A 26,837-nucleotide genomic window follows, 5' to 3' on the forward strand; every position below is an offset into this window, starting at 1 on the left:
TTAAAGCATGTATGAACTTTATTAATTCTTCAGTTGAAAGGTAGCAAAATTAGCTGAAAATCATATATATATATATATGACTAGAACATAGACTTCTCACTACCCTCCCCATTGTCTAGTTTATACATAGTCACTATGAAACTTCTGTTTTCAATATACAGTCAGAAACAGATTTTTTAAATGTCCTATTGTGTAATTAACTATTTTGATGGAATTTTAGCTAAATAATCATACAGTTAAATTGTTAAGAATCACTTCAGGCCTTTTCTTAACAATAGACAAAATTTACATTTGGGGGTTTAAAAAGAATGGCAACACTATAACCGTTGGTCAAATCAGAAAGCAGCAGAGAAGCTGGTGCTGAGATCATCAGCACAGTATTTCTTTCAGTTTGAAAGCGAAATTTAATATCTATTTTTACTGAAATGGCCAGCACTACACGAGTGCTGTTTTAGATAGTGAATTTGTATCATTTGTTGTAAAATGAAATATAAATTCTGTTCCATTTCATCTGTCTAACTCAGCTCACCATACACAGGAAACCTTTTAATTTTTGTTGTTTTTGGATGTGCTGCAGCTTTTCTGAAACTGAAAAATCACACACACACACACACATACACATAAAAATCCTCCTTCCACCATTTTTTTTATGTAGATATTCCTTAGGAATTAAAATTAAATTTCAGTCATCAGTCATCATGCCAGTGATAAGAAGCAGACAGGCATATGACGGGCCAGAGATAGTTCATCTATGGTGCATGTGCATTCTAAATATGTTTCTAGTACAGTTAATTATGTCTGCTTTATAAAACACTTGATTCCAAGTATGGCAGGAATGGTTCCTTCAGACTCTGAAGAAAAGGTGACTTGATAACTTGCAGCAGTTAGTGGTTCCTTGGTGAGTTTACCTGTCATCTTCCAGGACAGGATCTTCACTAAGGAGAAAGTGTACCTTAACTTCTCACTGCTGATTGGGACTAAACAAGCTCTAAATAGACCCTCCATGATGGCTACTTATAGCTGATTATAGACATAGAAGGTTACATTTCTCTCCTTTTGCAGAATAATAGAAGCCTTCCTTTCCCCAAATTGAGCAAGTGTTACACTTAAAGATTACTCCAGTCCCTTACTTCTGATATGCGTATACTGCTTTTACATTGTGGATGTACTTCACACTTCCAGAACACCAGTGATGGTGAGCGTCTTTCCCTGCGATTACCTGATGTCAGGACCTCTTTAATTGAGAATCTGTTTAAAATATTCCCTGTTTCTTTTTTTTAACCACTTTTATTCATGTATATGTTATGTAAAATATTGGATTTTATTTTCACATGTGTATTAAGTGTATTTGATAGCTACTCCTTCCTGTTACCTTGTCCCGTCTCCTCTGCTCTTGTATCCATTGCTCTCTCAAGATAGTCCCTTGTCTATCGTTTCTTAAAATTCATATATTTTTTTATTCTTTGTCAGTTTCATACAAGTATATAATGAATTTTAGTTCTTTTCACCCTCATTACCCTGTCACCTCTTCCCTCCTTCTCCCACTGAAACCTTTCTTTTTCCCAACTGGTCCCTCTTTTACTTTTGGATCTTTTCTGTGTGTGTGACCCACTGAGTTTGAATAGGGTAGCCTCCATGAGCGTGGCTGAGAGATTATTTACTGCAGCACAGGCCACTTATCAGTGACTATACCATTGAAAAAAGTGACACCCCCCCATCATTAACAGCCAACAGTCCCTCAGGGAGGGGCGGGCCTTCATGATCTCCTTCCCCTTCAATGATGAAATGTTGATGAGCTCATTCTTGGGCAGATAACCACAGCTGCAGTGAGTTCGTGAGTGCAGCAGTCAGGTCATGTCCAGAAGACATGGTTTCATATTTCTTTTTCCTATTCTCTGGCACTTATGTAATTTTCTGCCCCCCTTTCCACAAGAGCTTTGGAATGGGATGGTTGATATACTTGTGTCCTGTTTAGTATGGAACATTCTGGTCTCTTATTCTCTGTATTTTGAACAGTTGTTCCTCTGGTTATTAACTGTCATCCGCTGTGAAATGAAGCGTCTGACAAACACTGAGAGTTGTTCTAATCTATGATTATAAAGATGAGTATTTAGAAGGTACTTTGGTACTGTGGCACATTTATCAAAATAATAGTAGTAAGTTCTCTCCTAAAGCCTATGACCTACTCAGTCACAGTTTGCACTATCAGGAATGAATTCCTTCTTGTGAAGCAGGCCTTAACTCCAAACAGAAAGGAGTTGGTTGTCCATAGCATTCATGCCACTGTTGCACTAGTGAGCACATCTTGCCAGGTAGGTCCTTACTCTACAGCTATGTAAGAGTAGTTATGTCTTTTCTCCCTCAGCAGCTTATATAACATCTTCCAGCTCTGTGAATGCTAGCCCACTGGTGGAGAGTTTCCAGGTTGGTTCTAGATTTATTTCTACAGGTCTGTGGTTCAAGCGTGTGGTGTCATTAGCAATAGTGTCTTACCATCATGTTCTGGTGGACAACCAGAGCAATGGCAATAGCCAGTAATTGGTTTTCTTTGTTGTTGCTGGGGAGTGGGAGCACCCTGAGATTTCCCCAATCAACTTGTAGGAGGTATTCTAAACCTTATACTGGGATTTTTGTTTAATAACTCAGGGCTTCTGCAAGGAGCGTTATGCTTCCTCCTCCCCCCTCCTACCACCAATATATGATGCCTCTGTTCAGATACCTTTAAAAATTATTTTAGGGGCTGGAGAGATGGCTCAGCACTTGGGAGCACTGACTGCTCTTCCAGAAGACCCAGGTTTCATTCCTAGCACCCACATGGCAGCTACAAACCATCCTTAACTCCAGTCCCAGGGGAATCTGAAGCCCTCTTCTGACCGTTGCAGCATTGCACGACACAGGTGCACTCACATGCATGCAGGCCATCCACTCATACACATAAAATAAAATATTTTATTTTATTATTATTTTTTTTATTTTATGTGTATGAGTGTATGGCCTGCATGCCTGTGAAGGCACCCGTGTCGTGCAGTGCCCATGGAGGTCAGAAGAGGCCATTTCCCCAGAACTGGATTTATGGATGATTATCAGTTGCCATGTATGTCTTGGGAATAAAATCTGGGTCTTCTGCAAGAACAGCCAGTGCTCTTAACTGCTGAACCATATCTCCAGGTTTCAAATACCTTTTTAATTATATTTTTATAAACTTGTAAACTAGGGTTCCACCTGGCTTTTTCATACTTTGTGTTTTCCTAGTCACCACCCTTCTTCCTCCCTACTTTCCCATCTGTCTCCCCTTTACTTAATCCTTCCCCTCCCCATTATTTCCCTCTCTATTGCCATACCACCTGTAGCTGCTATCTGCCCTCTCCCCAAAAGCACCTAATAGTCCCGTTATGATTTCCTAGATTTTACTAAGAAACAAAACCAATTTTTATATTACATCATTTCTTTTCTGTTGTGAGTAGAATTTAAAGTTTAAAAGGATGGTGTAGGTCATTTATTTAATTCTCTCTGACTCCAAATTTAAGTTGTTTACTTACAAATAGTTTCAAGCTTGTAAAATTATAATGTATTATTTACACATCCATTATTATATTAGACTGGATTAGATTATAAAATGTAAATATTTTTCTTACAGTCTTGGTTTCTCCTTCGTTCCCTGTAGTGTGTTGGAAAGAACAAAAGTTTTTTCTTTGCTGAAGTCTAATGTATAATTTTTTTCTTTTATGTTTCATGTTCTTAATGCTACAACTAAGAAATTTTTGCCGGACTCAAAGACAGAATTCCCTTGATTTTTCTAAAAGCTTTGCTGTTTTCAGTTTTAACTTTTAGGTTTTTGTTCCACTTTAATTGATTTTTAATCAAGAGTTATGTATAGATTAAAGAACATATTTCTTACATATGAATCACCAGTTCTCTAGCACAGATGTTGAAAAGGCTTTCTGCACTGAATGTATTTAATGTCTGTGTTGAAAAATCAATCATCTCCATTTCTGTGTGGCTATTTCTGTATGCTCTGTCTTATTTTCCTGCATTGATGCCAGTACTATTAGCTTTTTACTTACTGTGGAAATATGTAGTGAGCAGCTTCCAATCTTGATACCCCCCCCCCAACTTAACTTGTGGTTATTTCAGATCATTTGTTCTGCATTGTGAATTTTAGAATTAGATCATAAATTTCTGTTGAAGAATTTTTACTTCAGTTCTGGAAGAATGAAGATTCTAACGAAACTGAGGTTCCCAACTCATGGACACAGTGCATTCTTCCATTCGTTTGGATTTTATTTAATTTTTCATAGCAGTATTATATATATAACTTTTAGTGTGTATGAATTTTATTATATTTTTTATTTTATTAGATTTAACAATGATGATTTCTTTTCTTTGTAGCTGTTGTTTTTAAGACAGGGTCTCCCTGTAGCCCCAGCTGGCCAGTAAGTGACTGTGCAGACCAGACTGGCTTTGATCGCACAGAGATTTGCCTGCCTCTGCCTTCTGAGTGCTCAGATTAAAGGTGTGGGCCACCCTGCTCAGCTTTATTTCAATTCTTTTTAATATCTTTAAGTGCAAAACAGCCTTAGGATATTTTGTTTGTTGCATCGTTAGAATAAACAAAATGGGAATTGTTTGTAAGGAGGAAACTGATACAGAGTAAATAGGCAGGAACATCTTGTATACATGAATAAGGCAAAAATTAATGCTTTTGTATCACATAGTACTACAAAAAAAGAAAAAAGATTAAAAAAAAAAAAAAACCTAACCAAAGTAGCCAATAGCTTTTTCATGGGAAACCTTAAAGACCAGAGACGTACAGGTGAGTTAACAGGTAAATTAGGGTTAATTATTTCCTAAGGATCAAATGGGATTGAGTTGGTTATGAAATGTACCTCCCAAGTGAAACTCAAAGTTTATGTTCGACTTCATTTCTAAGAAAATCTGTGATTGCTCATTTTTATGTAATTAATGTAATAGTAAATCTATAACTGATTAAGAAACAAGATCAATTTTTATATCTTATAATTTCTGTTCTGTTGTGAGTAGAATTTGAAGTTTAAAAGGATGGTGTGGGGCTGGAGAGAAGGCTCAGTAGTTTAGAACACTGACTGTTCTTGCAGAAGACCTGGGTTCGAATCCTAGCACGCACATGGCAGCTAACAACTGTCTGTAACTCCAGTTCCAGGGGATCTGACAGTCTCTTCTGTCCTCCACGGGAATTGCATGATACCTACATGCAGGCAATACGCGCATACACATAAAATAAAAATAATAAATAAAATATTAAAAAGAAAACAATTTTAAAAGGATGGTGTATGTCATTTATTTAATTCTCTTCATTTTTCAGATAAATTCTGGAATGGAGAAACCAAATATATCCTTTAATTCGTAATGGCATCTAACATCTTGTCATTCATCTGAGGGCAAGGCCTAGGTCATATCATCCATTTTAGCAGCTGTGTCTTTCTAGCAGTTTCTGACTCAAAATACATACCCAATGAGTGTTGAACAAAGGAGCACATTTTCAGAAGTTTGTCTAATTCAGTATCCTTTTGCTGTGCAAAGTTAGAGCAAAAAGCAAGATGAATCACTTGCTTGAAGGCCTAAAATCCCCAAGTAATAAACTAGAACATCTATTGGAGAACAATATATGATTTAACTCCAACAGTGAGGTTGTATATTTGTTCTGTATTCTGTACAATCAACAAAAGCAGGTTGGAATGTTCTCAACTCTATTACTAATCTTCTCTTCAGTTGCTGTACTAGTGAAAAAGAAATCCAGAGCCATATTAAGAATTTTTTTCCCTTTTATTCATTCATCCATCCATGGATGCTGGTGTGTTTCATATCTTGGTTTTTAAGAGTACTGCAGTGAGCATGGGAGGACAGATCTCTTCAACGTTTCATTTTCTTTGCGTATGTGCACAGAAGTGGGATTATGACTCGATCATACATCATTTCCAACTTTCAGTTTTAAGGAACTTCTTTATTGTTTTCCATCACGGGACAATAATTATGCTCTCTTCAGTGGAATCCAAGGATACAGCTGGGGGTATTCAGGTCCAGACATTGTCTGTTCGCCCTTTGTTGATATTCACGTCACTTTACAGGTGCCCACCAATCAACTTGGCTCTTATAGTGTTTAATAACCACAGGATGAGAACAAAGCTAAACACATCCATATAATGTTTGTGAAATAATTAAAAGGATAATGTACTAGATTGAAGAGATGTGAAGTTGAAAGTGTGTATTGTTTTCTTGAAATACTCTTCTTTAGCTATTCATTTAACTTCAGTGTCAAGTTATTTACATAACAAGATAATGCTTACCTTTAAGGGTGGTAGAAAAATTAATTTAAATTTCACAAAGCACTAGGAGACACTCACTTGAAAGGGTCTCCATAAATGGCAGGCATTATTATAACCAGTAGTAAAAAGCAGCATAATAAAGTTGCTCATGAGGTGTCCGCAATAGAAACTGTAAAGGTAAGTGATTGCAAAGGTCAAGGCCATTCATAATTTATGGCTGAGGGGAATAGATCAAGAATAATCAGGATGCTTTCCCTTCTGGATAGGTCTAAAGCACAGATGTCACCATGAATGGATGTATTGTTCCTTCCAAGGACAAGTATGAAATCAATACTTTTCAAGTAATAAAAACGATGCATGAAAATTAAAAAGGCCAATGTCCTTAATTGAGCCACAAAACCATAGTAACTGACAAATTTGATTATGTTTTTCAGAATCTATTTAAAAGGTTTGAATAGAAGAAATAATCTTTGGTCATTTGGGAGTATAGAACTTTTAATTAGTTTAAAACATGTGTGCATGATGGCCCTCATTCTTTTCAGCCTTTTTCGTTTTTATAAATTTAATTATAATAAGAAAAAATTTACTTATAAGGAGAAAACATTTTGCTTTAATTACACTTATGACTACAAAGTGAGAGAAAACTATTTTCTTTTTTAAAAAATATTTTATTTAGTGTTTCTATTTTGTGTGTGTTAGTGTATTGGCTGCATGTATGTAGATGCACCCATGCTGTACAATGCCCATGGAGGTCAGAAAAGGGTGTTGGATCCCATGACACTAGAGTTAGGACAGTTGTTAGCTACCATGTGGGTTCTTGGAATCGTACCTGGGTCCTCTGCAAGAGCAGTCAATGCTCTTAACCTCTGAGTCATCTCTCCAGTCCCAGAAAATTGTATTTTCAAAATATTTGACACAACCACAATCCTGTACAAACGTGACAGACACAACCAAGTAGATAAAGCTAATAATAGAAATCGACAAGATGTTTTTGAATTATATTCTTCAATATTTAAAAGGTAAATTGAAGTGTTTTCTAATCAAATCTCAGCTTTTACTGTCTACTTATTAGTTTCTTAATTTCCTATAACAAACCCAAAACAATGCACCTTCTTTACCTTGTAATTTTGAAGGTCAGAAATTCGAACTGTCCCTCTGTGGGCTAGAATTGGGGTGAAATTAGTTTGTATTCTTTCATAGGAAATGCCTCCCTCCCCTTCTCCAGCTTCAGGAAACTGCCCAATTTCTGTGGTCATGGCCTCCTTCCATTCCAGAGTGGGCAATGGCCAGCCAAAACTACCATGTCTCATCACTCTTTTGCCTTTCACTTATAAAACCCATTGTAAGGGGCTGTGGAAATTGTACTGTAGGTATAATGCTTGCCAGGAAAGCATGAGGACCTCTGTTTGTATCCCCAGCACCTATAGGGTGGGACAGTGCATCTAGAATTCCAGTGCTGCAGGGTAAGCAGGAGGATTCCTAGGTTTGCTGGCCACCATCTAGACAAATTAGAAAGCCCCAGGTTCAAGGAGAGGCCCGTCTCAAAATAAATAAATAAATAAATAATAAATGCGGAGAGCAATTGAGAAAAAGATACCTGATGTCAGTCTCTGGACTCCACACATTCTCTCTCTCTCTCTCTCTCTCTCTCTCTCTCTCTCTCTCTTACTTCTTGCCTCTTCCAGCCTCTGTGACTTCAAGTGACTATAGCTCATGGAAGTATGGCTACTGCCTCCCCAAGTCTGTGCTTCTCTCTCTGTCTGTCTCTCTCTCTCTCTTTCTCTCTCTCTCCTTTCTTAATTAATTGGCCTGACCTAAATAAAATAGATAGATCAGTCTCCTTATTAGCAACCTTAACCATAATCCCTCTGTATCTTATAACTGACTTCCTTACATCATATAAGGTAATACACAACTTAGAGAATCAAACCTAGATATATTAGGGAAGCTATCCTTCTAACTACCACCTTCCAGAAATGGAAAGATGAAGGTGTTCTAAAATTTCAGAAGCTCACAAATAAATGACATATAAATTCTGGAATTTACTACTATCATTTTCTGTTACCAAATTTTGGCAGCACCTTGGTTGCTAAGCCTTTTGCTTTATGTACTTCCGTGAAATATTCCTTTTAATTACATAATTTATTTATTTTTATGTGCATGAGTGTTTTTTTCTGCATGTATGTAAGTGCACCTGTGTACACAATGTCCTTGGAGCCAGAAGAAAGCACCAAATACCCTGGAACTGGAGTTATGAAAAGCAAACCCAGGTCCTTTACAAGACCAGCTGGTGCTCTTACCACTGAGTCATCTGTCCTGTTTTGGAAATATCCCTTCTCAATTTGTATTTTTGTTTGTGATTTTTTTTCTAAATATCTGTCTTTTCAACCAAACAGATCTAAAAAAGAAACAAAATATCCACTTGCAGAGTATGAAACAATAGGACATAAGAAGATCATGGTTAAAAACAACTTTTAGATTTTAAAAAATAGTCTACCTCAAATGTTGTATGTTTTGAATAATAGCCTCCCTTTCATACCTGATCCCTTCTTCTTTCTTCTTCTCTTGCAGCCTTTAGTGACCCCCTTTCTATCCTATTCCCATGCAGTGGACTTAAATTCACATATAGGTGAGATCATATGACTTTTGCCTTTCTTCACCTAGTCTATTTCATTTAAATATAATATCCTCTATCCCCACCTATACTATTACAAATGACAACCCTTCTTTCTTTTCAGTGGTATGTGGTATTCCATTAGGTATCAGCACTGCATCCCATTAACTCCACAAATATGTACATTTATTATTTATCAATTTTAATTTTTTAAATAAGAATAGTAATGTGAACAGATAGCTAACTAGTCTCACTGTGGTGAGCAGTTTCTTCATGTAATTTTAATTTAAATAAATATAATTTAAATTAAAATTTGTGAAGGACACTGGTTTAACACTGTGTGCTGTAGATCCATTACTCTATCTCCCACAGGGTAGCTCCTGTGCTGCTGCTACCCATGTACCAGATGCACCTTCCTACCACACTCCACTAGTGAGTGCAGGTGTCAGGGCAAAGCAGGGAACAGTTTTTCACACCTAATTTTTCTATTCTTTCCCAATCCTCCATAACCTCTTGATAACCTCTTGTGGAAACCACAAAGCTCTTCATTTCTATCATTGACACGTTAATAGCATGAAAGGGTCATCCAGAAAGTAGTACTTTCCTTTTTGTTTTAGGGTGGGGGTGTTTTGGCACCAGGCATTAAACCAGGGCCTTGTGCAATGTGCTGCATGTGAGTGCTCTACCATTGAACTACACCTCCAGCCCCATTCTTTCCTTTTTAAGATTTTACTTGTTTCCAAAACGGGATTTTTTTTGTGGAAAAATAACAATGCATAGTAGAAAGGACGTGTGTGGTTTCCTGTGAGGCCAAGTACACATTTGGTAAGGGGTTGAGTTTGATCAGTTCTATTGGTAACTTCCAGGATTTTTTCCAGCCCTGACAATAAAGGGAACTGGATTAAGCCCACAGACAATAAGGTTGACAGAGACTTCATGCTAGTCTTTCAGTATACAAAAGAGCATTGTGTTAGCCAGAGTGAGCAGGTGTTCTTTGTTTCAACTAAGAACAGGAAGCAGTGATATTAAATCAAAGGAAGAATAATTTAGGCTAAGCAACTTCTAGTGCATTAAAACACTGGAAAATGTTGCTGAGGAAAGATGCTCATTTCTTTCAGAAAAACCACCCAGTTCATCTTCTCCACGCACTGTAGGGGCCCTGATAGTGGAGAAAATAATATGCCGAGAAATTAATATATGCTAAATAAATATTTATGACCTGAAGGAAATTTAGGTGGTCCTTCTACAATAGATACTCTCTCCAGGTCCTAAACTCACAGCAAGGTACTTAAAAGGTTAACAAACAATAGTCTCTCTGAATCTTTACTAATCTATGAAGTGACCTTTGAATTTAAAAGCTAGAGAAATGGGACTGGAGAGATGGCTGAACATTTAAGAGCCCTGGCTGCTCTTGAAGAGGACCCAGAGTAGGTTCCCAGCACACACGGTAGCTAACACCTATTTGTAACTCCACTTCCAAGGGATCTGGCGCCCTCTTCTGACCTCTGAGCTGATCTCTGAGGGCATTGCATACATGAGTGCACTTATATGCATACAGCAAAACACTCATTACAGGTAAAAAATTTTAAGTTAGAGAAATGTCAACTGAACCCATAAAATCAGGGCTTCTCACAGATATAGTCCCTACTTCTCTGGAGAGAGCATCTATCAGACAATTACTCTGATAATCTTTGTTTCAAAGATATCTGTTTGTGAGAAAATAATTTTTTAACCAAACCCTAGATGTGAGTTCTGCCAATATAATTTTCAACCCTTTCTGAATCTGCGTCAAAGATGTATCTTAAAGGCCAGTTCATTTTGTAATTGTATATGAGAACACTTGACCATACATTCAGTCAGAGGAATCCTCTGTAGGGTACATATGTTGGAGAGGGGGCATTATTCTTAACTCATAAGTGTGAGAATTTGCTTTTGTCAGTCCCTTAGACACATCTTTCACCTGCGTCTTACCTATAGAATACAAATTGATCAAATTCCTTGGCAAAACACTCCTCTTATCTCTGGGCCTGTCCATAGATGTCAGCTTTGCTAGTCGCCTACCTGACCAGCCATGTCCTTTTGCAGGGCACCTTGAAGCTGAAATAGTCTTGCCCAACTTGCATGATCTCATTCACTTAAGAACTGAATGAAGACTTCTTCCATTCCTCAAAGAAATCTGTCCCAAGATCTGTTGCGCCTGGCCTGATCTCATCTTTCTCAGACTGAACTCTCCAGTGCCTGTGACGCCTCTGCTTCTCCTCCAGGCAGCTGCTTCTTGGGCCCTACCATGCTTGGCCTCTTGATGGTCATTTGGTACTGGTGGCCAATTACTGTTACTGAAAATATTCTCTTCTTAGAATATGGTACATCATTGAACAACAACTATAGCAGTACAGTATTGGCACTTTTGTCTTGGGGTAATCAACAGCTATCTAACTGGACTTAAAGCCCTTTCAATGGGTGCAAACTCATGGGTGGCACTGTAAACATAGCCAAATACACATGGTGAGAGAGGTCATAGATCCTAAAGAAAACTCTATCCCTGTTATATCTCTAGACAAATGAGATTTCTTACCACAGGCTAAATAGGGATAATTATTTTTACATTCAAGTATACCATATACCACTCATCAAAGAAGCTTCTTTCTGCAACAGATAGAGGTTACTACAGAGTGCCACAGCTGCTCAGACACAGAGAATATACACCTGAGAGATGCCAGTCCTAGGTGGCATATCTACAGTGGAGCTTCTACACCTAAGGCTCACAGAACATAAGGGAACAGAAGATGGAGAGAAACTAATGCATCCCTCAACTCTCATCAGTGACGCTTCCTTACACAACAGAGTGCACTGCACACAGAAAGCCACAGCTGGCTAAGTTTTAGAGAATAAGAGACTGCCATGTGTATTTCCCTGGATCAGACTCCTATATTAAACCCCACCCACCCATTGCTCAGGACCATTGTGGAAAAGGGAATGGAAAGATTATAAGAGTCAGGGTTGGTACATGAACCTAAGGTAACAGAGGCTTTCAGGCCTCTGGGAACTTGCTCATATGAACCTGCAGTAATGGTGAACATTCACAATATCCATGCTGACTCAATCAGACAAAAACCCAGCATAGAACTGGGGAGATGAGCAGCAGGCCCCAATCTTAGCCAAGAAATTATTGGTACCTGATTACTGCTGGATGACAAAGAGTTAATTTTCTTTAAGGGTATGACTCTAGATAGGTTGACTAGACTCCAGTGGATGAACTTGTACTGAGGGACATCTGGATATAAAAGCTTGACCAGATAGGCCTTAATATGTAGAAAGAACAGAATGCATGACATCCAGTGGGAAAGCAAGAGGGGAGTGCATATGTGGGAGGGGGTCTAAGTGTGATTAAGATTTATTGTATGAAATGCATAAAATTCAATGAAAATATTCATTAAAAATATTTATAGAAGATTAGGCACCCCCCCCCATTTACGGGTATGCTAGAAAGTTCACTCTCAAATATAGATCATGTGACTTCCTAACAGCTGCACAAAATGGTGAGAGAAGTACCTTATGGCATGCTAGGATTGTATATTCTTAGCTCCTCCCCCACATGCAGCTAAGACCAACTGATTGGGTGGGAGGGGGTAACTGATGCCCCCTTTGATGCCTTGATAGCTTGCAAGCTTAGTGATCAGAGAAAAGCTTCCATAAGTGTTATCTTTCTGCTGAAAAAAAGTGAAACAAACATTTCAGTATAGCTTGGGGCAACATCTTAGTTTTTTGACATTGTCAACTCTTGAAACTTCTGTGAATCTTGGCTTTTATTATAGTGAGAGCTCATATTATAAATTTCTGAGAAAAAAAAAACTCAAAAACTGATGTTGGCTAGAGAAATGGCTCAGTGGTTAAAAGCATTGGCTGTTCTTGCAGAGGATCCAAGTTCAAATGCCGGCACCCACTTGGTGTCTAACAGCCATCCATAACTCCAGTCTAGGGGATCCGTTGCCTTCTTTTGTCCTCCTCGGGCACTGTATGACACAGGTGCCCTTACACACATGCAGGCAAAACACTCATACACATAAAGTAAAAATAAATGAATTTTTAAAAATACTTTTTACTTTATATATATATGAGTGATTGCCTACAAATGTGTGTGTGTACTACATGCATGCCTTATGCCCACAGAGGCCAAAAGAGGTCATCAGATACCCTGGTTATAATCAGTTGTGAGCTACCATGTAGGTCCTGGAAACCAAACTCAGGTCCACTGCAAGAGTAGCAGTGCTTGACTACTGAGCCTTTTCTCTAGTCACAACTCTTGATTAATTTTTTTCTAGCCCCTTGTCCTCTGTTCCTAATCATGAAGTCCTAGTTTTCCTAATTTGTAAATACTAGTAAGGCTTGAATGTAGCTCCCATGGCAGAGTACTTGTCTAACATGCATGAGGTCTCCAGCCTGGCATAAACTGGGCATGTTGCACATGCTTGTAAACCTAGCACTGGGAAGATGGAGATAGGGGGGTAAGAAGTTCAGTGTTAGGCCTGGAAAGATGGCTCAGCCTTTAAGAGCACTTGCCCCTCTTGCAGAGGACCATGGTTCCATTCCTAGCAAGCACCCACATGGCTGCTGCCAACCATTCATAATTCCAGTTCCAGGGCATCCAATGCCTTCTTCTGACCACTGTGGGCATTGCATACTGGGTGTCCTTGCACACATGCAGGGAAAACACTCATGTAAGTAAAAATTTTAAAAAGAAATTCAATATCATAAGAGTTTGAGGCCACCTGGGGATACAGGAGAACCTATCTCGAAAAACTAATGGTGCAACATAGGGTTTTCTCCTTGGCTTTTGAGGACATAAAATGAATTGGCATGGCAGATGATGTAATGATTATTTTCACACTCATTGAAATTCTCTTAATGGCAAGCCTTGGAAGCTGAGGTTAGACTCAGACACAGAAAGAGCTGAACAGCCAATTTAGCCTGAACCTTGGGACTTAGTGAGAATGTCAGCATCAAAATCAGGAGCCTTTTTGCAGGTGCACTGTTAAAATGTTCAGTTCTAGCAGACCCTCCCTACACCTGCCTTGTTAATCTTATGTTCTTTCTACTCCAGATGAAACCATATTGTCTATGAAGAAATTTTATGCAATTCTTTATCTTACCTTCTGCTTTCTAGCTTTGCTCATTCAGTGTTTTTTTTTTTCTTTTTGGTTTTTATTTTTCCAGTCTTCTTTTGTAATACTTTACTGTTTTTCTTTGATGTGTATGAGTGTATTGCCTGCATGTGGGTAAGTGCACCCATGTCATGCAGTGCCCGTGGAGGTCAGAAGAGGGCGTTGGATCCTCTGGAACTGGAGATACGGATAGTTGTTAGCCTCCATGTGGGTGCTGGGTATCGAACAGGGGTGCTCGCCAAGAGTAGTTAGTACTCTTAACTGCTGAGCCATCTCTAGCCCCTATTTTTCCAGTTTTTAAAAAGTTAGGAAACTTAGTTTTGAATTCATCAGTCACAAATTATAATTAATGAGATATGCACACAAATGTACATGGTTTGGTTCTCTTTAATTAAGATATCTCAATAGAAGGGAAATAGGAAGAACCATCAAAGTTCATTCTTCTAAGAGAAAGATCATCATGAACCCTATATTACTAAAATATACGTACATACATATATTTATATTTCATTTCAAATCTTAATTTATCCTGTATATTAAATTGACAGGTTTTTAAGACTTTAAAAATACTCTTGTGCTCTCCATCACATTTTAGCAAAATTTCAAGTCATGTTGCCATTTTATTATGAAGAAGATATGTTAACTTCAAGATAAGAAATCATAACATTTTTGTCATGCTAAATGACAAGACATTTAAAATGTTAGTGACAAAAATAAGTTATAAGCAGTAGTATATAAAGAAAGGTCAAGAGAAATAAATAGCAAAGGACAAAATAGTTTGTAAATGAAGTTAACTGTTTTGTACAGAACTGTAAATGTCCCTAGGATACGGAAGGATGTAAAGTGTTTTGTATCTGTTGAATTCTTTGGTCATTCTAATAACGTAAGACATACCTCCCTCTACTTGAACTAAATGCTATTGGTCTTGAGCTACTTATTATTAAAAACAATTTCCTAAGCACCTACTTACCATGAAAAGAGTCACGAAGCAAGGTAAGACACTACTAACTGCTCTAAGAAATAAGTGAAACATTTCAGTGGTTCCAGTCAGTATTTTCCGTTTGACAGTCCACTGTGAGTGTTCCCCACAGGAGTGTGGTTTGCTTCCACATGGTCATTTAGGCCTCTAGTTTCCCCCATTTTCATCTTTCAATTCCTGTAGATATCAGTGTTTCTCTGCATTTAGTAAGGAAAGAAGGGTGAAGAAAGTCTCTGTATCTTAATCATTTGCTTCAAAGGGACATATTTCACTTTTCTCTAATTCCATTAGCTAGAACTTTCATATGCCCCTACTTACATGCAAGAGAGGCTGGTAAACCTAATCCTTGACTGGTTAGCTGCTTCCTAGCTGTAGTTCTGTGCTACTGAAAACAAGGATCCTGGTGGAGTTGTAGGACCAGCCACAGTTGAGCCCCTAGTTACCAGATAGTATTGGTACCCTTCCTCCTCTATAGGAAGCATTCATTTCCACTCAGGGGAAACAGCCCAGAGTACCATCTCCTCATTACACCCAGTCCAACATCTACAGCATATTTATTTATAGGTCTTGGCAGCCTGATACCCTGTGTTCAGGGTACTGCTGCACCCTCTCTACCCACCCTGACCTAGTCAGCCATAGTAGAGCAGAGAAAGGAAAGCTACAGTTTCCTCTTTGAATGATAGGAAAATAAGAAGTGTTTATCTAATAACAGTGATGAAACCCAGCCAGGCAGACCCTGTGAAGACTCCTAGCCCTGGGAGTGTTCAGGACCTCTTGCCAAGACCGAGACTGGGGCTGGGAATATGAGAATACCTCTGCTCTGGGGGTTTCTTCCCTGTTGTCATTCATGACCAAGTTCCATGACCAAGTATAACCTCTTTCTCTCTATTCAGTTTGGGACTCTGAAGACTATTTTACAGGCCATTTTAAAGACTGAGTTTGAGGCCAGTTTGCCAGGGTAGTTTTCTTAGAAACATAGATTTCCTATCTATAAGCCACCATTTTTCATACATTCTAGCGATGATATCTTTACCAGTCCATTTGTCCGGAAAAGCAGAAACCATGCCCAGGCTTTCAAACCTAAACAGTAGCACTTCATCCGGACACACATGTAGAATGACAGAACAGAATTGGGAGTCCATTAATAAGCCTTTTTATTCATTGCAAATTTATGTGGCTTGGAGGGATTTGGGGTTTTATGTGCTTTTGTTTCTGAGACAGGACCTTGCTGTGTAGCTCTGGCCAGCATGAAATTCACTTTGCAGATCAGGCTGGCCCCAATCTTGTGGATGATCCTCCTGTCTCTACCTCTCAGGTACTGGGATCATAGGCATTAATCATCATGCCCATCTGTATTTATTTTTCTTATCATTACTTTCTCTGGTACTAGGAATGGATTCAGGACTTTGTACATGCTTGACAAGGACTTTACTGAAGAACTAGACACCTAATCCTATGGCTAGTTTATTTTTGGCATAGATGCTAAGGCAATTCAATAAGGAAAGAATAGTCTTGTCAACCGATACTGGAGCGGACTTACTTAACATAGGGAATTAGTTATATTTATATTGGGACAAAGAAGCCAAGCTGACAATGACAAGTAAACTACAGGATTAACAAAATCAGGAAAAAAGCTAGGGGCAGAACAGCAGGAAAAAGTGGCATTAACAGAGCTGATGTTCCTATGACAAAAGGCTCTGGGCTCTTTGATAGGGCTGAGTCACTCAGATTCTTCCATACCTCCATGTCCCCACAAATGGAACAAAAGCTTTTCATTGAAGGTTGCAGAGCAATAAATCCTGTTACTGGCTTCTCTTAGAAACATAGATTTCTATGTTTCATAGATTCAGTCAGAAATACCAGTTAGAAAAAATAAAATATGCAGAAGACCCCAATCTTATCTGAAGAAATATTTGCAGCTGATTGCTGCTAGGTGAAGAACAGCTGATCTTTCTAAAACAAGGAACTCTAGATAGACTGACTAGATGTCAGTGGATGGATTTACACTGAGGAACGTCTGGGGACACTAACTTGGCACAGTGGGTCTTAATAGGAATAACAGAATATATGGGCTCCAGTTGGGGATGCTGGTGAGGATGAGAGTATAAAGATGATTAAGATTGTTTGAGAAGTTCTGCGTGAAATATACAAAAATTCAATAAAAACAAATTTTGAAAATTAAAATGTGACAGAGGTGATGGTATTGTATTTGGTATGATCCTTAATTTGTGACGTAACTTAGCTGCAACTAGTTATTTTGAGGCCTCATTTTGTCAACTATAGAGCATTTAGAGAATAAGAGGCCATCAGATTCTTACTCTCTTCTAAGCAAGATGTTTTCAAAATTATGAAGTTTGAATTGGAAAAAATTATATGAACAGAGAAGGAAGAACTAAAAGAGAATAAAGTGTATTGGTGCATTATGTCAAAGAATACGTAGAGTTGAATGTGGTGGTGCACGCTTTTAATAGCAGCATTCCAGAGGCAGAGGCAGGTGGATCTCCATGAGATTGGGACCAACCTGGTCTACATAGTAAGTCTAGACAAGCTATGGTTCCAGGGAAACCCTGTCTCAAAAGAAATAAATGAGGAAGATGGGAGGGAAAAGGGCAGAAATGGAGAAAGGGAGAGGAAAAAGGAAATGGAAGACAGGAAAAGCTTACCAGACTTGCTTGAAATAGTTCAGCCTTGCTTTGCCTTAGTCTTTGATTTTTTTTTTCTTTGTGGGTTGAGGTGCTTCTTAGCCATTTTTATTTCTTCATTTGAGAACTCTTTGTTTAGGTCTATCACCCATCTTTTTATTTAGTCATTTATTTTCTTATTTCTTTCTTTTTTGAGTTCTTTGTATATTCTGGATATTAATCCTCTGTCTGATGTGTAGCTGGTGAAGATTTTCTCCCATTCAATGGGTTTCCTCTTCCCTTCATTAGTTGTTTCTTTTTCTGTACAGAAACTTTGTAATTTAATGAGGTCCCACTTAATGATTGTTGACCTTAGTGCCTGAGCAGCTGGTATCCGATTTAGAAAGTCTCTTCTTACACCTCTCTCTTGAAGAATGCTGCCTATGTTTTCTTCTAGCAGTTTCCGAGTTTCAGGTTTTACATGGAGGTCTTTGATCCATTTCGAGTTGACCTTTGTACGGGGTGAAAGATAAGGGTAAAGTTTCATTTTTCTGCAGAAACTGGACATCCAGTTTTGCCAGCACCAATTGTTACAGATATTCTCTTTCCTCCATTGTGTGTTCTTAGCACCTTTGTCGAATATCAGGTGGCTGAAATTATATGAACTGATGTTTGGGTCTTTTATGGTAGGTCTGTTCCATTGATGTACATGTTTATTTTTGTGCCAGTACCATGCTGTTTTTATTACTATAGCTCTGTAATATTATCTGAGATTTAGTATGGTGATCCCCCAGCATTGTTCTTTATGCCCAAGATTGTTTTGTCTATCCTGGGTCTTTTGTGATTCTATATGAATTTTAGGATGATTTTGTAAAGCTCTGTGAAGAATGTTATGGGTATTTTGATTGGGATCACAGTGAACCTATAAATTGCTTTTGGTAAGATGGTCATTTTCACAATATTGATTCTACCAACCCATGAGCATGGTAGGTCTTTCCAACTCCTAATGTTTTCCTTTATCTCTTTCTTTAGAGTTTTCAGATTTTAATTGTATAGCTCTTTAATGTCTTTGCTTGGGTTTATTCCTAAATATTTTATTTTTTTAAGGCTATTGAGAATGGGAGGGTTTCCTCAAGTGCTTTTTCTGATTCCTTGTTATTGGCATATACAAAGGCTACTGATTTTTGTAAGTTGATTTTGTATCCTGCCACTTTACTGAAAGTGTTAATTCTAACAGTTTTCTAGTGGAATTTTTGGGCTCTCTTGTGTATAATAGCATATCATCTGCAAATAGGGATAATTTGACCTCCTCTTTTATAATTGGTACTCCTGTAATTTCCTTCTCTTGTCTTATTGCTCTTGTAATAAGTTTCAAGGACTAGATTGAAAAGGAGTGGAGATAGTGGACAGCCCTGTTGATAATCAGATTTCTTTGTCCACTGGTTTGAGCCAAGAGCTACTCACATTTTTTTACTTCACTGCCATTTAAGAAAGAAAGCAAATGTTCAATATCCCACTGGATAGTTTTCATTCCAAATGAATGGATTCTGGAGTGTGATTATAAATTTGAAAAGATCTCGAGAAATGCCGTTCGGCTTCTTCTTGTATGTCCATTGTGCACTAGAGCCCACAGATGTTTTGGACTCAGCAAAGCAATGACTTTTAAGATAGCCTTGAAGAAAAACTGGGAATGGTAGGTACAGGTAGCACCTTGTAAGTGGAGAGCAGTTTGAGAAAATTTGGGACTGTGTTGTCTTTCTTGGAGAAAAGGTGAGCCTGGCTTGCAGATTTCTTGAACACATTTACCTGAAAACAAAAATTTTTGGAGGGTGAAGAATATCCTTTGCTCTTGGTTCGAAAACATCTCATACAGAGTATGTTCATTATTCTTCCATTCATATCTAAGCTTCTGGTGCATAGACTTTTCCTGATTCTTTAAGATAAGGATGGCTGTTAGGTTTGAATCTACTATACTTTGTTTTGTCTTTCAGGTTGTAGTGCTTCCATTTTAGCATGCCTCCTAGAGCTTGAATATGGGCTGTGATTAAAAGGTGTCAAGACTGCATGAGGGGAAAATTGATTATTTTATTGATATGACATGTTTTACCAAAGAAATATACACTTTCCTAGGCTGAATTTATGAAGAGAAGTTATAAAACAATCATTTGATAACTTGGCAGTTTTTTAAGATAATTACTTTATTTTGATAATAATGCCATTTTGATAATTCTGAAAACCTGCAGACAGTAATACAATCTTTCTTTAGTATTGATTTAGAGCAGAAAAGGTGCTATGATTGTTCTTTTCTGCCCGTAATTGAGTTGATTTCCTTTAATATTATTGTACAGTGATAATATTAAAACACCAGGCATATTTGTACAGCTTCAATAATTGGTTTTGCTTTTTGTTATCTGTATTTTCAAAGAATATTCATTTCTGAATTTCTTTTGCCCTGAGGAACTTGAGTAGTGTTGAAATTCTAGGTATCCATTAAGCATTTTTCAACTGTCAACTCAACTGTCTCACATTGTGCTATTAATTCACCATGAAGTGACACAGGAAGAAAACTCATTATGTGATAATATGAAAACACATACTTGTCAAAAACAAATAAACCCATATAGAAAATCCATCTGCTATGGTGGAGGCAGTCCAGTGGCTCATCAGATGTATTTTGGCATTGACACCTTCTTTTGGAGTAGGAAAAAATACATCTATATCTATATCTATCTATCTTCTATCTATCTATCATCTATCATCTATCTATCTATATGAGTTTAGTTACAATGCATAAGTGCTGAAAGTTTTCTATTTCGTCCCTTACAGGTGATATTATACCCAACTTCTAGTAGCTCTAAGTCAGCTGAATTACACCGAATGATAATTCCTAAAAATAGTCAAGACTCCGACTTAAAGATCAAATTGGCAGTTCGAATGGATAAACCAGCACATATGAAGCACAGTGGGTGAGTGTGCTGAAAATGTGTTTCCCTTAAGTCATTTCACTTCATTTCAGTTTGTCACTTTCGCTGATTTATTGGAGAAGCCATTATGTAAGGTTTTCATGTGTTTTCTCAAGAAACTGACAGACGGTGTTTATTTTACAGGTCTATAAGTATATAGAGATACACAGGTATTCAGTTAACATATCTGTCTTAGTGCTCAAACGTTGTTGGTACCTGATTGTATTTGTATCACACATCAGCGATGCAGATGTATAGAGAAAACCTTTAAGAAAATATTTTTCACAATCCAGGTACAGTGATAGTGGGAACAAGCCTGGGGTTTGGGTTCCTAGACATAAACTTTTCATAGCACATATAGAAATAAAGGGTTGTTCTGCTGTAATCCAGAAAGCTGTACATGTCTTGATGGGAGGAAATGAACGTTCATTGACTGTGCGAAGGAAAACCAAATCAGAACTGGAGTAGATGGCTGCTGCTGGGAAAGCAAGAGAAGTGCCTCACTTCTGGGAGTGCCACAGCCAACACAACCTTCATCCCTGTTAAAGTTCTTTTATTCTTATAAATGGTGAGAAAACAGGTCTGAACTCTTAAATGAGTCTTCAAAAATCCAGCTTTCTCAAGTCAGCATTTTAAGATTTCCAGCAGCCAAATTCCAGTATTGAAATGCTGCCCCATTAGCAAAGAACGTTGCCATTTTTCTTACTGTTGAAAGAAGAAATTTCTAAAATGTATTCGCCTAAGTTTAGCAACAACCTTAACAGTCCAAAATGTGCATTCCTATAAAGTGAGATGCTGGCCTTTAAGCCAAATCTCCAACAGGAAAGCATAGCTAACTGATGTTTCTAAAAGGAGGATTCATTAGCTAACCATTAAGGAAAACAAAGCTGAGTGCTGGACAGGGGTTTATCCAGGTGTGTATTTGGGAAACTACCTTCTACTGTAAGCACTGAGAAAGGGAACTGCAATTCTGATAGCCTACAGTCTGATATCTTTAATGTTAATGTAAAGGAAGGCTGTGACTCCACTTGTAGTGCTGGTGCAGATCTGGGGACTTACTGCTTAGAACACTTTCATTTGTCCAGCTACCTGTTCCCCATCAGTTTGAAAGTCAAACATGCAGTGGGCATTCCTCTTCCAATCAAGAAATACCATCCCAGGCCTATAGGAAAAGCAAGTAAGGGATTTTGTCTGTATACAAATAATTATACTAGCAAGTGGTAAATGTCATAAGGTATAAATGAGAGCATATTGGAAATAATACCCAATTTTAGGGTTAAATTGGGGCTGGTCAGTTAAAGTCACACAACATCTGACATTTGAAGAATACACAGGGTAAACTTGGGTGACAGGAAGAAGGGTGTTTCTTCATATGACAAGCATTTTCTAAAGGTACGAATTCTGAGAGAGCTTTTAGTTAATGCTTACAAGTTCAGTGCAGTGGCCTGGAGAGCTTTGAAACTAGAGACCACTAGTTATCTAAAGTGCTTCAAGACTAGCAGTTTCAAATTAGACATAAAAGAATACAACATGTTCCAGGAACTGCAGTTATTTCTCTGCTGTTTTGCTCAGTGCCTGTTTTCTTTTTATGAATGTGACAATAAGAACCAAAAGTCTACCATAATGCCCAGATGGCTCTTAATCTACTATGGCCAGCAGCATGGTAAAGAGATCTAGAGCCTCCAGATTCTGCCAGGGTCAAAGACTGGACATGTAGTGAGATACAGAGCAAGTTCTGCAGCCCTTCATGCCTATGAGAAGAAATCCCTGCTCTGATCTAGGAATTTCTGCTGTAGAATGATTCAAAACAGGCAGATCCATCTAAATGCCTCACAAGGAAAGGAAGTGAGGACTGGATCCAGAGTGTCATTCCTTTGCACCAAATGAAAATTTGTTTTTATCGCACTAAATCATGATTTCTACCCTGGCTCTGCAATTGACTTCTGCCCAAAACTACAAGTGCTGGGAGACTAGAGAGAATCTGTCACAGTCTTTCAGTTTAGTTCATAAAGGCCAAGGACTCACCAAAGAAACTGGAAGTGTTCCCTTCCCCAGTCATATAAATCGCCACCTCCTGCTGTGATAAGGTACTAGCAGTTATTTCCAGACATTAAGATATCTCCAGTTTATAGCATGCAAAGCTGTAGAATTCTAGAAATGAAAAGATTCATGACACTGTTCTGCCAAGTTAAAGAACTATGTAGCTAAAGTAAGTTAAGAATGTCATATTCCATGACAGTGCTTCAGTTAAAAAACTTTAATATTCATATTGGAAATAATGATTTAGCAGCGTTAAAAGTTTCAGCACATAGGGACTGGAGAGATGGCTCAGCAGTTAAGAACACATGACTGTCCTTGCAGAAGACCTGGGTTTGAATCCCAGCACCCACATGACAGCTAACAACTGTTCATAACTCCAGTTCCAGGGGATCCTACAGACTCCTCTGGGGTTATTGCACAACATGGGTGTACTTACCCACATGCAGGCAGTACATGTATACACATAAAATAAAAATAATTAATATTTTTAGAAAAGAAAAGTTTCAGCACTGTTGTAAGAGCGGTTGGTCCTTGTGAGCAGGGACAGTTGCAAGTTCTTTACCAGGGCATCTGCTAAGTTGTAAATATGCTTTATGTGTATATATGAAAATCTGCTTTCACCCATGGCATGACTATATTCATCTTCTTCTGACTTACTTCATAAGTGAATTTTCAGCACTTAATTACACTTGAGAAAGAAAGTCTAGCCTTTTGCTTTCTATCACGTACCAAAGCAACAGTATAATAGGATTCATGGATCCACATCACTTGTTTGTAGGCTGGATTATGTTCTGTCAGTAATTTATCTTATAATAAATAACAGATGAACAAACAATAATTCAAAAAAGATAAGCCAATTTTAAAAGAAAAATAATTCATCTTTAAAATATGGGACACATAAGTATGTTTATTAAATGAATCAGACAATAAGTTGAAGAGTTTTATATTTTTGCCTTCAGAGTACAAAAGACTTTGAAATTGATTCTCAGGATGTTAATCATATAAACCTATTCTTTTTTCCAAAAATTCAGAAAAAAAATATTCTTTTCCTGTAGGGATTCTTTTAATATATATTCTCGTTTTATTTATCACCCTTATGCCGCCCCTTCATTGACTCTAATTGGGAAGGAGAGGAGCATGTGTGCATGCAGGAGCACATGCCTGTGTGTGGGCCAAGTTTAGGTATCTTCCTCTCTTTCTCTCCATCTTATTTTTTAATATTTTATGTTTTAGTTGTATTTTATGCATATGAGTGCATTGTCTGCATGAGTGTAAGTGCACTCATGTTGTGAGGTGCTTGTGGAGATCAGAAGAGGGCATCTAATTCCCCAAGAACTAAAGTTATGGACAGTGGGGGGCCACCATGTGGAAGCTAAGAATCAAACTTGGGCCCATTGAGAGAGCAGCCAGTACTCTTAACCCCTGAGCCATCTCTCTAGTCCCTCCAGTTATTGTTTTAAGATGGGGTGCCTCACTAAACCTGGAGCTCTCCATTTCAGATAGGCCAACTGGCCAGTGAGCTCTGGGGAATCTTTCTGTCTCCACCCTACCCTAGCAGTACCATACACCCTTCACATGGGAGTAGAGATCTGAACTTAGGTTCTCATGCTTATGCAGCAAGCAGTTTACCCAGTAAACCATCTCCCAAGCCCCCCAATTAGCTACTTTAACAGCATCATCTATATTTTATGTGTTTCCAACACTGAATATTTTTTAGAGTTGTTTGAATCTCCAATGACTCCCTATACTTTGCAGTCAAGGGTAGATATTAATATGAATACTGTTAATGAAAATTTTATTTGTATACTCCTTAAAGTTTTTAGGAAAAAGTTATGAATATGAAGGGGAGCTATATTCATAATCCTGGAAATTAAAATAGTATCAAACACAGGTTTCAGGAACTATAGAATAATTTGAATGTATAAAATGCCATAAATAAATTATATGGTGTTGGGTTTTCAAATGTTGCATTTTTTAAGCTTTCTTTTTTTATTTATCTTATTTTTTAAGCATTAGAAGAAGCATTTCACTACAGCTTTAACATATTCAGTAACACACTCCAGAACAATACTATATCTCTTTCACAAGTGGGTGCAAGTTTCTAGGTTCACAGTTGAATTAATACAGTTATATAATATTCAACTCAGTATAAGCGCTGTAAGACATAAAATTGGATGAGTTTTTAACCTTTAAAAAAGATGTCCATTTCATTTTAAAATATATTGCTCCTTGCAGAAAGACTCATTGTTTCTGCTACTAACACTGAGAAATGTTGCATTTTTAAATTATGTGCTTTTTAGGCAGAAAATAAAACATCTGCTCTAAAGCTCCTGCATCTGTAGTTAATCACTCTGTAACTGTACTTTGTTGTGTTTTTAAAGGTGAACTAACTACATGAAATGAAAATAGATATTTAATTTGGAGAAAATAAACCTAATTATGACAGCATTCTCTTAGAACCAAATCAGACATTTGCATAAAACTTATTAGAAAAATTTATTCTTTTGGACTCTTGTAGAAATTAATTCTAGAAACTTTCTCTAAAATAAACTGTTAAATGAATTATCAGCTAGATTTACAGTGATGTAAACATTCACACTCGCCTTTTTGCTTTTGCACATAGCTGGAAAAGGGAAATGTTCCCAAACAAATGGGCGATACTTTAGCATAGCCTAGTGGCTAAGAGGCGGTATGAACTTAACACTCAGAAATGCCATCCCTGTATATATAGGTTGTTTTCCTAGTTCAGGGGTTAATTTCTCAGCCAGAAGAAAAGTGAAATAAATGGGACTAATGGAAGCTAAAAACGAAAAGGAGAAAGAAGGAAACTAAATTGCCCGTCGGGTGTGAGGAAGCATTGTAACCACAGTCTATGAGAATTCTGCATAAAACTGATCACGTTTATAATAAAATAAATAAAGATCTCTTGGTTATATAACTGTAGAAGGATTTTTCCCCCAGCTGCTTTTCAAAATTAAATTTTAGCTGTGTGCTATTCACGTTTCTCTTTATGTTGAATCACACTTGATTTTTTTATACATTTGTTGATTATAATAGATGGTTTGAAACATTTTGTAATGGTCACAGATAAAATTCTCTAGTTTAAAGAAAAAAGAAAAAAATTCTCCAGTTTAATTTACATCATAATTCTATGCAAGGCACTGGGGCCATTTCTAGCTTTGAGAGACAATATCTTGGTTTCCAAAAGACCAGGATAAGCAACAAATCAACTTCATTGCTCTGACCTCATGCCTGCCATGACCCCCAGCCTGCCCATGACCCCACATTTGCCCATGATCCCCCAACCTGCTTATGACCCCACACTTCCTCATGACCCCTATCTTTCCCAGAGAAAGAAACAGCTAGGTACTCAGGCTGCGCCATCACGGCATGTAAGCTTCGTACAATTAACATGCAAGCATCATATTTGCTCATAAAGTGAAATGACTAAACTCTAATAAATTTGCATTATCCTACTTCTGACTTAAGATTTATGATCTTCAACTAGTTCAGAAGCCAGTCAGAACAAATGAACAAAATCTTAATATCTAGATGGTGTTTGCTTGACATGTCCAGACCTTACAGAAAGCATTAGTCTGCTGCTTTTTCTTTGCCAGAGGAAATTGATTTCATTATAGCATGATTTTCTGTAAACCTCTTTATAAAATAGCTGTATTTTATTTCTTCCTTCACCTAATTGCGCATGTGTGTGTATGTATATTTGTGTATCTTTTTATAATAAGTGCCTTAGCCTAGATAACCCTGATATCAAGCATACCCTACAGTGTCTAGCATTGCCAAAACTTCTGGCCAAGTGTTTCCTAGGTTTTATGAAAAAAAATTATTTCTTTTTCCAAATACAGTTGCAGAAGAGAAGTTTGTTTGTAGTATTCCATAAATAACAGAGCCATCACATTTAGAATTAGAAAACAGGATAAGTTTTTTTTTAAAAAGGTTTCTTTTTCCAAATGCTTTAATATTCAATGTTTTCTGTATACATTAAAAACCATATTTTCACTTTTTAACATTTAGCAACAAATTATTCAATAGCAGTAGAGACATTTCAGATGTAACATTAATAGTCACTAAGCCGTTCATCAAATCATATATTTTAATGTGTAATACTCTCCTGGTTTCTCTTGTAATAAATGTTTAC

The 26,837-nt window shown here is 37.5% G+C and overlaps 1 protein-coding gene across 10 annotated transcripts in view; it reads left to right on the top strand.

The window, feature by feature from the left end:
- The window catches only part of Cadps2 (calcium dependent secretion activator 2), a 595,026-nt gene that overhangs the window by 327,729 nt on the left and 240,460 nt on the right, over positions 1-26,837 (top strand). For all 10 annotated transcript variants that reach the window (XM_017797106.1, XM_017797102.1, XM_008828867.1 and 7 more), the window contains exon 8: positions 20,505-20,644. In XM_017797106.1, the coding sequence (XP_017652595.1) occupies positions 20,505-20,644 (140 nt within the window). The remainder of the gene's footprint in view (positions 1-20,504; positions 20,645-26,837) is intronic.

The sequence above is a fragment of the Nannospalax galili genome, unplaced genomic scaffold (assembly GCF_000622305.1).
Source record: "Nannospalax galili isolate Female #2095 unplaced genomic scaffold, S.galili_v1.0 scaffold413, whole genome shotgun sequence".
Classification (NCBI taxonomy): Eukaryota; Metazoa; Chordata; class Mammalia; order Rodentia; family Spalacidae; genus Nannospalax; species Nannospalax galili.